Here is a 12,422-nt window from a genome sequence, read left to right on the forward strand (position 1 = left end):
TCCACCGGCCCTTATGGGCGTCATCAATTCCTGATTTTCCACCCAGCAGACCTACCAGCGCAACCTTGCGCTGCATCTTAGTCCGTGGACTTCGGTCCTGGATTCTTCTATGGACCTTTCACGGTTGTCATCGGTGGATGTTTGCCCTTCCAAAGGGCTCATCCCAGTTCCTGGTCGTCCTGCCAGCTGACCTGCTGACCTACCAACGCAACCTAACGCTACAGTTGGTCCTTGGACTTCGGTCCTAGACTCTTCTGTGGATCGTTCCTGCATCTGCGTACCAGCTCTCTCCTGCACCTGTGCGCCATCTCTCTCTTGCACCTGCGCGCCAGTGCTTTCCTACACGCCCGCGCTCATGTGCGCCAGCTTTATCATGAGCACCATTGCTTCTGCGCGCGCTAGCACCAACAGTCTTCCGCGTGCGCGCTAGCACCAACTGTCTTCCGCGTGCACGCGCTACCACCAACAGGCATCCGCATGCGTGCGAGCGCAAGCACCAACAGTCATCCGCGTGCGTGCACTAGTGCCAACAGTCTAACGCGTGCGTGCGCTAGCACCAACAGTCTTCCCCGTGCGTGCGCTAGCACCAACAGTCTTCCCCGCGCTCACGCTAGCACCAACAGTTCCGCGTGCGCGCGCTAGCACCAACAGTCATCCGCGTGTGCACTAGCACCAACAGTCTTCCGCGCGCGCTAGCACCAGCAGTCTTCCGCGCGCGCTAGTACCAGCAGTCTTCCGCGCGCGCGCGCTAGCACCAGCAGTCTTCCGCGCGCGCGCGCTAGCACCAGCAGTCTTCCGCGCGCGCGCGCTAGCACCAGCAGTCTTCTGTGTGCCCGCTCGCCAATAGCGGTCTTCCAGCGGTCTTCCGCGCGCCAATGGTCTTCGCCAATGGTCGTCAGCACGCACCCGTGCCATCAGTCTTCCGCCCGCCAATAGTCTTCCGCGCGCGCCAATAGTATAAAGTGCACGCTAGCCCTCTTACGTGCGCGCCACGCAATCGCTTGCCCATGCACCAGCCCTTGCGCAACCAGTCACGCGCTTCGGTGCATTTTAGGGAGAATGCACAAAACTACATAGTGCCTTACTGCACGCTAGCGCTCACCTGCGCTCTCTTATCCAGCACCCTCCTGCTCACTTGTGCTCACCAATGCACAAACTCTTCACAGAGCCAACGCTTGCCTGTTCGCCAGCGCTTTTCCATGCTTTCCTGCGCCCTCTCGCACAGTTGCGGTCACAGATCCAGTGTGCCAGCTCTTGCCAAAGAGCCAGTGCTTGTAGATCCAATGCTCCAGCTGTTGCCAAAGAGCCAACGCTCACCTGCGCACCAGCGCTTGCGTGCTCTCCAGCGCTCTTCTGCACATTCACTGGAAACTACACTTCAGCAGAAACTGAGCACCAGCATCATCCTGTGTGCCATCCCTCCAGTACTCTCCTGCACACTCGCACAATAGGCAGAAAAAAGGAATAAAACTTTTTGAACATGTCACCATTGCCCCATTCCTCTCCCAGCAAACGCATAACATGGCCGCCGGGAAGAGAGGAAAGAGGCTCCACCGAAGGATTCAAGATCCTGAAGATTCCATCTTACAAGGGGAATCAAAACAGAGAATCCTTGGTCCCTGTCTCCACTGAAGTTTCTTTTTCCTTGACAGACCACCATCAGCAAACAAGAAAGCATCAACAGACTGATCTCTAGATCACTGTTTGCTGATGGCTAGTTCTCGGTTTGCTGATCGCTAGCTCGCCGATCACCAGATCGCCAATTGCTAGCTCAGGTCTGATCATTGACCTCTATTTCCTCCAATGACTAACGATCTCCGATTGCTAGCGTTCTAATTACCGACTGCTTGTCAATAACCAGTCATCTGCTTGATGATCACTAGATCACCGATAGGCAGCTCATCTTTCTTCGATCTTTGAACTCAGCTCGCTGATCTCTGACCAGCCCATCGTCAGCTTGCTGATCTCTGACCAACCAGAAGGGACCATAGTCAGCTTACTTATCTCTAGCTCACTGATCACCCGTCTGCGATCGATCGCTGATCACCTATGGCTTACCATCACCAACTGACTATCATTAAACCATTCTGCTGTCTCTCAGGGCTCTCAAAGCAGATTACCAACTCATTTATCACCAACCTACCTTGGCTGACTGACCAGACACCCTTCATCTGTCTATTAGTTACCGTCCTCGGCTCACAGACCGCCGATTCACCAATCATCGACAATTCGCTAGCAGTTCGTGACTCGGACTTACTAGTCAACCTCTGCCCTTAGTTCCCTAGATCAGAAGGTATACAACATACTTCTCTCTACTGGCCGTTCGCTATTACACTAAAGTGATCGGCAAACGATCGACAACCCTCATCAGCGGCTTGTTGACAGGGGACTACTTGCGAGCACTCTCTAACTGCACAGTAACCACGATACCCAACCGTTAACCATTGATTAACATTCGCCAGATTGATTCTATTCTAAGGAATAGCATTAATCCCATCAGGGTGCATGGTAGGGTTAAGCATTGCCTTCCTTCTGTTAGTTGAGGGAATTCTCTCTCAGGGAAGAATCCTTACACAGGGCATCGCGTCTGATCCATTACGCCACGAGTCAAGACCCCAGTGTCAATCTCCCATGCAAAAGGATCTGCAAGGAGCTGTCCCTTTGGGTCGATGTCCACACCATGTTGGAGTTCGAACAAGGGCTAAGAACTCAGGTCTTCATTTGCACACTGGACCTAAAGGACACATACTTCCAGGCCCAAACCATCCATCTAGGAAGGTTGGAAGATTCAGTCTAGACAAACAAGAAACACCAGTTCAGGGAACTGTGCTTCGGTCTTTCCACCACACCCATCGTGGTCTCACAGGATCGGCTTCTGTCTCCTCCGTTTCAGGACGACTGACTGACCTTAGCAGACTCAGTGGCAACCTTGCATTAGCACCGGAACTTCTGAAGTCTTTTTACCAAGATCCAGTGATCAAGGTAAACCTGTGGAAGTCTTCCCTACTTCCCTCCCAGAAGACTGGTGTATCTGGGAATAATTCTAGACACCAATTTCCACAAAACTTTCTCAAAACGAGAACTCCCATCCGAGAGTGACTTGAGTCTGATTAGAATCAGGCCCTCGATCCCCCAGACATTCTGACCCCCATGGGACCAGAAGTTTGGACGAACCTCAAGGGATGGGTTTCAGTCGAGAATCTACAGAGTGGTATAACCTTCTCTTCCTTTCCCACCCCTCGGATTTGACGCTGTTCTTAGAACACATCAAAAGAAGAGAGGAGGGACCATAGTGCTGCACCTCATGACCTCAGCCCCCTGGACAGAGTCTGAAAGTACCTTCACTTAAATCTCTTAAGAGATGAAGGCCAACTTTCCAGTCCTTCAGCGGCTTCATCGGTTCCTAGTAGACCACCGAGTGATGTGATGGACAACAATACCAAACACCATGTAGAGGCTCACATCGGCAAGCAAGAAGGAACTTGCTCGTACCCTCTTCCCATCTAACAGTATAAACACAAAGATGGGCCAAAGCCTGTTCTGTGCCACTATCTTCCCGCTTCATTCCAGACTAGAGGAATGTGCTCGCCGACAGTCTGTGCACAGGATCTCAGATAAGGTACGTATACCGAATGGTCTTTGGATCACCTTGTAGCTGACAAAGTTTCGACTTTACGGGGTCCTCCAACTAGGGATGTGTTCACAATGCTCCTGAACCCCAGGCTGCTGTTGCTCCCCAGCCCTAGACCCCAAGGCTCTCTAGCAAAAAACAGGCCAACAACGGTGGGCATAACAATGACGTTTACGTCTCGTCCCTGTTTTGTCTGGAGAAGGGCACTCAAGAAGGTTAGAACATCGGTCAGCCTCTCAAGGACTCTCATAGCTCCGCTATGGCATTACGCAGAATGGTTTCCAAACCTTTTGCAGCTCCTGATAGTCTCTCTAAGAGAACTCTCTCCACATCACAGACAACCCACTTCGACACCTACCACAAGCTATAGCTTTGCTATGATTGTACGCCTGGAGACTACCCAGTACCTCCTCTCCCACAGAGGCTTTTTGCAATAAGTTGCGAAAAGGTTGTCTAGATATCTGAGGAATTCCTCAGCATCAGTCTACCAGGCAGTATAACATTTTGTGTGGTTGGTGTGTCTCTCCACTCCATAACTCTATTCGAGCAATAGCAGAATCCTCCAGTATATGCAAGAGGAAAAGACACCCAATTCAGTTTCAACAGGTAAAGATGATCACTCAATCTTGATTCTTCACCTTCACACTGAAAACTGAAAGGAAGAGACATCCTCTCATCGCTAGACCTTTCCTAACTCATACGGACTTACAGCTGGCCTTTCTCCAGTTGTAATTGGGACCTTCCTCGGAACATGGTTCAAATTCTCCGGTCTCTAGAGACACCTCCTTATGTTCCACTTTACTAGGCAACAAATTTTCACCTGATTTAAGAAGACAATGTTCCTACACACACTGACAGCAGCCATACGAGTCAAGGAACTTCATCGTCTCTCTTTCCATATTGCCCAATAATGAGAAGGGCGAAAGGCAATGTTCAGTTTCGTCCCCGAGTATATCGCCAGACACAGTCTCCAGAGGTGACGGATCCTACACGTCTCCACTCGTTAATGGATGATCCAGATCATCCGTTACTGTACCCTGGGCAAGGTATGAGACTCTACCTTAAGATAACGGCAACAGCCCACCTGGGTCCCTTCTCTTGTCATCAGCACTGGAAGAGACTAAAGGAGGATCACCAAAACATCATCTCAACATGACGACTCACGATGTCAGGGGCATAGCTATGCCCCTGGTCCTTCTAAGCAGATTACTCTGTGATGCAAATTTAACAAGAAAGGATGTGAATGCTCCGGGTGGCTTTCACAACCTTTCTCCTGCAAGACGTGACCCACAGGAACTCGATATGATCTCTATCGGTCCCATGGTGGCTGCACAATAGGTGGTTGTATACCTCAAGCTCCTTATTGGACAAGTAGTAGAAGGTTGAGGGCACTGTTACCCGGTTTTAGTCTGTGTGAATGAAAAGATTTGATGGCTCTTATTCTTTTCTTCATCCTACCCTCTCGTGGGGAAAGCAGCATCCTGGGTTCTCTGCATAAGCTGACCTCAAACCAGTGCAGGTAAACCATGCTCCCTTGAGTACCTAGTACAGTATTAAGCTAATACTGTTGCGTCCCCATACCCTGGCGAGGTGGTATTGGGAAAGTCTTGATTACATCAGTTTTTTCCTACAATAGACTCGGCATAACTTCACCCAGACAATCACACTTCTGCATGTCTCAACACACAGCTTGCGTAGGCCACGTAGCAAGGTTTTAGCAAGGCAGGTACTCCTTATTTTTTAGTACTAATATACTCAGATAAGGAGCCCCCGGGTAAAGCCAAAAGCCAGATTGGCTGGGACATCCACCCTTCCTAATGGGTGAGTTACCCCTAATAAATAGCGTGGTTTGTATTTTAGTCACAGAACAAATGACAAATTAGTAGATAATTTGTATTTTTCCTAACTATACAAACCTTAGCTATTTATACAAACTTGCCCGCTAGCCCTACCCCCTTGAAGTCCTATTTCCAAGCAAAGTGAGCTAAATCACAGGTGTGTGAGCGGGAGTGGTAGCAAGCTACTCCCCTTACCCCCCCCCCCCCCACCCCCCAACTAGCGGTATGGATAGTTAACCCTCGCTAAATTTTAATGGCTCGTCATTTCAGCTCTGCCGAAAGTGTGACCCCTAATAAATAGTATAAATAGCTGAGGTTTGTAGTTAGGAAAAATACAAATTATCTACGAATTTGTCATATTACCATAGGATGGTAATTACCTTACATGCTATTCAGTTATACAGTGCTATATATAGGTAGTGATTTCCTATACAGTATAAGGTATTTGTGTTAGCGGTGGAGTACTGTATAATGTGGGCTATATTATTGAGTCTTTGTTAACTTGACAGATTTGATTGCTTATCGGAAGGCCAGGCACTCTGTGCTATTATAGTGAATTTATGGTGAAATAAGTGCAATTTTTTTTTCATAAAGGAAATTTTTCTTATAAAGAATTACTGTTCTGTAAAGTCTGAGTTTCTACTTTACAACATCATTAAATTTCTTATTCAATTATTATTATTAGTAGTAGTATTATTATTATTTTTTATTTTTATTATTATTATTATTATTATTATTATTATTATTACCTAAACTACAACCCTAGTTGGAAAAGCAAGTTGCTGCAGTATAAACCCAAGGGCCCCAACAGGAAAAAATAGCCCAGTGAGGAAAGGAAGTAAAGAAATAAATAAACCAAGAGAAGTACTGTAATGAATAATTAAAATAGAATATTTTGAGGACAGTAACACCATTAGAATAATTATCATATATACGGACTATAAAATCTAAAAAAAATCAAGAGGACAAGAAATATGAGAGAATGGTATGCCCTATTGGACCCTCAAGCAAGAGAATTGTATCCCAAGATAGTGAAAGACCATGGTACGGAGGCTATGGCATCATGGAGAGAGAAGCAGTTTGCTGTTAAAGACTCAGAGATATGTTTGTTGCTGACTGACAGCTTTTTTTTTATTTTAGTCTGCAATACATAATTTATTTCACCTTTGTGAATCTTTTTCTGTATTTTCTAGTTTTCACTGTAGTGGTCTTTGAGGTGTCTGTTATGCTCAAGGCTTATTGAGGATAATTAGGACCACATACAAGAATGAAAGCATGTATCTTTAATGTTTTAACTTGAGTGGACTGAATAGCAATATTGAAAGATTTTAGATACTTTTGTCCTTTCAAAGTAAAGACTTTAATTGGTGTTTATTTAGTTACTTGATACTTAATTGTTGAGTTCCTCCTAGGAAGCATTTAAATATTTATTTTTACTTAACTCACTTCATACTGTTCAGATACCCAGCGTCCTCCCCTTTACTCCATGTTAATTAATTTAGTTTTCATTCTTAGTTATACTGTACATACTGTATCATCTTTTCAGATATCACATATTTGGAGATGTGTTTGAAGAAGCTGTCCGCCTTGGTCTTCCTGCTGTACAGACTCAACATCCTGGCTTTTACTATCAACATGCTGCTCAGTATGCTGTTTTAAGAAGGAAAACCGCTCTACAAGTTTGCAAGGTAAGATCAGTTTTGTCGCCATGCAGTACCCAATGCCTGATCAATGCCAAGGAAATGAGTGCCAACAACCAGAGATTTTATCAATACTGGTTCTTGTTTTTTTTTTTGGCGGTGTTGGAATCTGTCAGAAGCACGGTTAAAAAAAATTATGATTTGAAAAAAAATTATTTCTAAAGCCATGCTTTCCTCTTCATTGATCTTGGCCTTTCTAACGAGTTTATCTACTTTTCGGCTTAGCTTCTTGTGCTTGTAAATTTTATGAATTGAAGGCTGTGGTCCCATTGATTTATGTTTCCTGTCTGCTTTTTATTGCATTGGCTATTTCTATGATGAACCACTTAGGTTGTGGAGTTCCATTTGGTAAAAAAATTTTCTGCATTATACATTTAGCCCTTTTTTCTTTATATATGTCTACAAAGGAGTCCCATTGTGTATCCCTGTTTAGTCATATTCTAAATTCTTGTTGTATTCCTTAGTTTTATTCAGTGACTATGTCTGTAGTCTAGTTTTTTTTTATTTTCCTTTCGTTTAGATGAGGAATATTTATCTGAAACCGAAATATTCTGTAGCACTTTTGATCAATATTTTTGCCTAATGAAACACTGGATACTAAATTTTCTTCTATATTTTCTTCTGTTGTTAGCATAACATCGAGTATGTTGTTTCCCCTAGTTGGTTTATCGATCCACTGATGGAGGTATTTATTGTTGACAAATTCTAGTAGCCTTTGTCCCTCTGTGTTTGATGTAAAATTCTTAGTGTCCCAATTTACTGGTGCACTGAAATCTCCCATTAGGACAGCTAGCTTATTGTTAATTTCTTTTCCAAGTTGTCTGTACAGCATTTTGTCCTGTTCTTGTGTTTGATGTGGTGGTCTGTATATTACTAGTATGGACATGTTTTTTCCTATGGTGTTGATATTTGCATCTGTTACTCAACATTCGGTTTTTAATTCAATTTCTATTGGGTTTAAGTGATTTTTTAACCTAGAGCATTACCCCTCCACCTTGAAAAGCTTGAAACCTAGGATTCTTGAATAGCTTGAAACCTAGAATTTTGTATTCTCCAAAAAATTTTTTTTTTTATTTGATCCAGGTCTAGGTACAGTGGTACCTCTACATACGAATTTAATTCGTTCCACAACCAACTTCGGATGTAGAAAATGTTCGGATGTAGAAACGAATTTTCCCATAAGAATACATGGTAATTCATTTAATTCGTTCCTCAGCCTAAAAACCCATAATAAATCCTTAATAAATGGCTACACATAATTACACATAACAATAACATAACTGCATAATATGAAAGAAGCATATAAAAAAGATAATTATAAAGAAATAATAAATAAAAAATGTGTTTTATTGGCACTTTACCTTAGAGATAGGCCAACGCAGGTGTAGGATTTGCTACGCTAGGAGGAGACCGACGATCGGCGAGAAGGTAGACATGGTGTTAACATGTTCTTTAAATAAATACTCTCTCTCTCTCTCTCTCTCTCTCTCTCTCTCTCTCTCTTGTTCTTCTTCACTGTTAGTGTTAGAGACGTCTATTAATTTTTTCTGAGAGAGAGAGAGAGAGAGAGAGAGAGAGAGAGAGAGAGAGAGAGAGAGAGAGATTAAACAAAAATGTGTTGTGTACATATGATTTTTAACAGCGTTAACGAGTTGAAAGACAGTTAAATGTAACTAAAAAAACAATATCAGCAAATCTGAATTCCTTTATTAACTAAAACAGATATTGATACAAACACACTCGTGTGCGTATGCGCAAACACACACACACGCACGAGGAGACACGATCGGCGAGGAGGTAGAGATGGTGACTGCGATAACATACCGTAACTTACACTACAGAAATTTTAATCTAACTTAGCTTATTTATTTATTTTTTATGTTTATATTTCATATTTATTACATTTGTTTTCTTTTGATTTTTTATTTTCATCACTTTCAGTGACGAGTTACGGTATGTTATCGCAGTCACCATCTCTACCTCCTCCCCAACCGTCTATCTTACTGCGTAGCAATTTTTGCACCTGTGTGTGTTTGTGCATACGCACACGAGTGTGTTTGTATCAATGTTTATTTTAGTTAATAAAGGAATTCAGATTAGCTGTTATTACTTTCTCAGTTACATTTAATTGTTTTCAACTCGTTAACGCTGTTAAAAAACATATGTACTCTAAACAAATTTTTTTTAATCTCTCTCTCTCTCTCTCTCTCTCTCTCTCTCTCTCTCTCTCTCTCTCTCTCTCTCTCTCTCTCTCTCTCTCTCTCTAAAAAAAAAAAAAAAAAATAATAGACGTATCTAACACTATAACAGCGAAGAAGAACGAGAGAGAGAGAGAGAGAGAGAGAGAGAGAGAGAGAGAGAGAGAGAGAGAGAGAGAGAGAGAGAGAGAGAGATATTTTATTTAAAGAACATGTTAATGCTATGTTTAGAGAGAAACAGAAAAAGAGAGAAGTCTTATTTAATAGAGCTTGTTAATGCTATCATGGTTTTCTTTGCTTCACTTTTTTCTTTCTTTCTGTTCATCACGCTGGCCCTTCTCACAAATGATCGTTGCCAACCATTTTTTTGTCCTTTATCCCTATCAACAAAAGGTGCTCTATCTCTTCTAGGGTATTGCTATGATGTCTTGTAATAATGGTGATCCCCTTCGATGGTTATTTGCTTTAATGGCTGCCTTCAGCTTGATGATCCTCGAGATCATAGGCCTATTCCAGTCATATTGTTTAGCCATACAGTATCACTCACATGCACACTGCTCTCATGTTTTTCTATAATTTCTTGCTTCAATTCTAATGAAAGAATTGCCTTCTTCCTGTACTGAAACTTAACTTCTTAAGCACCATGATTATAGGTAAAATCAAAAAGGAAATGTGAGAAAAGGAAGAAAATAAGCACTGTTAATAACAGACCAAACAGAGGACAACCACACGATACACACAAGAATAGAGAACTGAGCACTCGACGCTCAATGGCGTAATGTTTACTTCGTGTGTCGAAATAAAATTCGGGTGTAGAGTCAAAAATTGGCTCGAATTTTACTTCGGATGTTGGAAAATTCGGATGTAGATACGTTCGTGTGTAGAGGTTCCACTGTAATGCCTATGACATCTAGTTCCTCACTAGCTATCATTGCCCTAAAGTTTTTCATTTTGTTTCTGACTGACTGAGCATTGAATCGTGCCATTGAGGAAATTTTATACTTTTTTTTGTCTCCCTCTGTGGCTTTGCTAGTTTCCCTGATTTACTTGTGTTTCAGTTTTACTTTTATCTGCATTATCCAAGTTTTCTTCCAGATTTCCTCTATTTTTTGTTGGAGGATTTACTAAGGGTCTAGTTTGTTCTTGGTCTACTACAGTGTTTAAGTAATTGTTCAGGCTGAGATTAAGTTGGTTTCTGTATACTCTCTTGCCTTCTTCACTAGAGTGTATTCCGTATTTTCTGTATAATTTTCTCTTGCAGTAGAAAGTATCCCAAAAATCTATAAATTTCTCTTGCTTTTTCTGGCACGTGGACTCAAGCCTTTCGTTTATCCCTATGGCCTTACTGAGGGCATAGTGGCTGACATCGAGTCTTGGGAGAATACCTTTAACTATAGTATTATTTATCTTGTTTATAGCTGTTTCAACAGTTTTTTCCTAGCTGTTTAACCAATTGTTCTGTTTGGCCAGCAGTATCCTTTCTAAGGAATAGGTCATTGCCAGTTTCCTGAACAATAATAGTGGTCTTCTTGTTCTTTGTTATAGTTTTACTGACCTCTTCTATCTTCTGTGTGTTGGCACCTGGATAGGACCTGATCTTTCTCCTCTTTTTGAGGCCGAAGTGCTCTTGTGAATGTTCGAGTTCTTGGAAGAGGATTGAAACTGGTAGACGAGAATGACCATGAATGAGAGGTAAATCAGTCGTTGTTTGCGAATGATACTGTACTGGTTGCAGACACAGAAGAGAAGCTTGGCCGATTAGTGACAGAATTTGGAAGGGTGTGTGAGAGAAGGAAGTTGAGAGTTAATGTGGGTAAGAGTAAGGTTATGAGATGTACGAGAAGGGAAGGTGGTGCGAGGTTGAATGTCATGTTGAATGGAGTCACTTGAGGAGGTGGATCAGTTTAAGTACTTGGAGTCTGGTGGAGTGGAAGGCGATGTACATCAGAGAGTGAATGAAGGATGCAAAGTGTTGGGGGCAGTTAAGGGAGTAGTAAAAAATAGAGGGTTGGGCATGAATGTAAAGAGAGTTCTGTATGAGAAAGTGATTGTACCAACTGTGATGTATGGATCGGAGTTGTGGGGAATGAAAGTGACGGAGAAACAGAAATTGAATGTGTTTGAGATGAAGTGTCTAAGGAGTATGGCTGTGTTTCTCGAGTAGATAGGGTTAGGAAGGAAGTAGTGAGGGTGAGAACGGGTGTAAGAAATGAGTTAGCAGGTAGAGTGGATATGAATGTGTTGAGGTGGTTTGGCCATGTTGAGAGAATGGAAAATGGCTGTCTGCTAAATGAATGGTGAGCGACTGTGATGTAGTTCCAGTAGACCCTGCGGCTTTATCCGGTGCCTTGGATGACCGGGGAGGTAACTGCAGTAGGGGATTCAGCGTTATGAAGCTTCATCTGTGGTGGATAACGGGGAAGGGTGGGCTGTGGCACCCTAGCAGTACCAGCCGAACTCGGTTGAGTCCCTTGTCAGGCTGGGAGGAACGTAGAGAGGAGGTGTCCCCTTTTTTGTTTCATTTGTTTGATGTCGGCAACCCCCAGAATTGGGAGAAGTGCCTTGGTATATGTATGCATGTATGTATTTCTGAGAGAAAGTATCGGTCACATTGTCTTGTTTGCTTTGTCTAGGGTACTGGTTGGGTTTTTTCAACTTTGTTGGCATTTAAATTTTTCTTGCCAAAATTTATTGCAGTTCCTTCTCTAGGCTCTACCTCTAAATGTAAAGTAAAAACTTTTATATCCCTCCCCCATCTGTATAAAACATTGCTATGTAGCCGTCCCCTGTCATGTGAAGCTACCTCCTTGACAGGTGACTGCCTATTGTGCGCATAGCTGCTTTGGTGCTCATCATCCTCCCCTGTTCGTTGACAAAGCTGACCCTTCCCTGGTGGAGATATTCTATTTTGTGTTTTTTTTTTTTTCTTTTAAATTGTTAGTGATTTTTCATTGTTCCTTTTGTCTTTTGTTTTAGGTGTCTCCCAAGTTAGCTTAAGCTTGAGTTGTTCCGGCGCAAATACAAACCCTCCGCTATTTAGAGGGGTATTACTTTC

At 42.9% G+C, this 12,422-nt stretch overlaps 1 protein-coding gene across 2 annotated transcripts in view; it reads left to right on the plus strand.

Moving 5' to 3' along the window:
- The window catches only part of gry (trafficking protein particle complex subunit 11 gry), a 286,176-nt gene that overhangs the window by 172,428 nt on the left and 101,326 nt on the right, over positions 1 to 12,422 (plus strand). For both annotated transcript variants that reach the window (XM_068344871.1, XM_068344872.1), the window contains exon 8: positions 7,016 to 7,157. In XM_068344871.1, the coding sequence (XP_068200972.1) occupies positions 7,016 to 7,157 (142 nt within the window). The remainder of the gene's footprint in view (positions 1 to 7,015; positions 7,158 to 12,422) is intronic.

This window comes from Palaemon carinicauda, chromosome 21 (genome assembly GCF_036898095.1).
Source record: "Palaemon carinicauda isolate YSFRI2023 chromosome 21, ASM3689809v2, whole genome shotgun sequence".
NCBI lineage: Eukaryota > Metazoa > Arthropoda > Malacostraca > Decapoda > Palaemonidae > Palaemon > Palaemon carinicauda.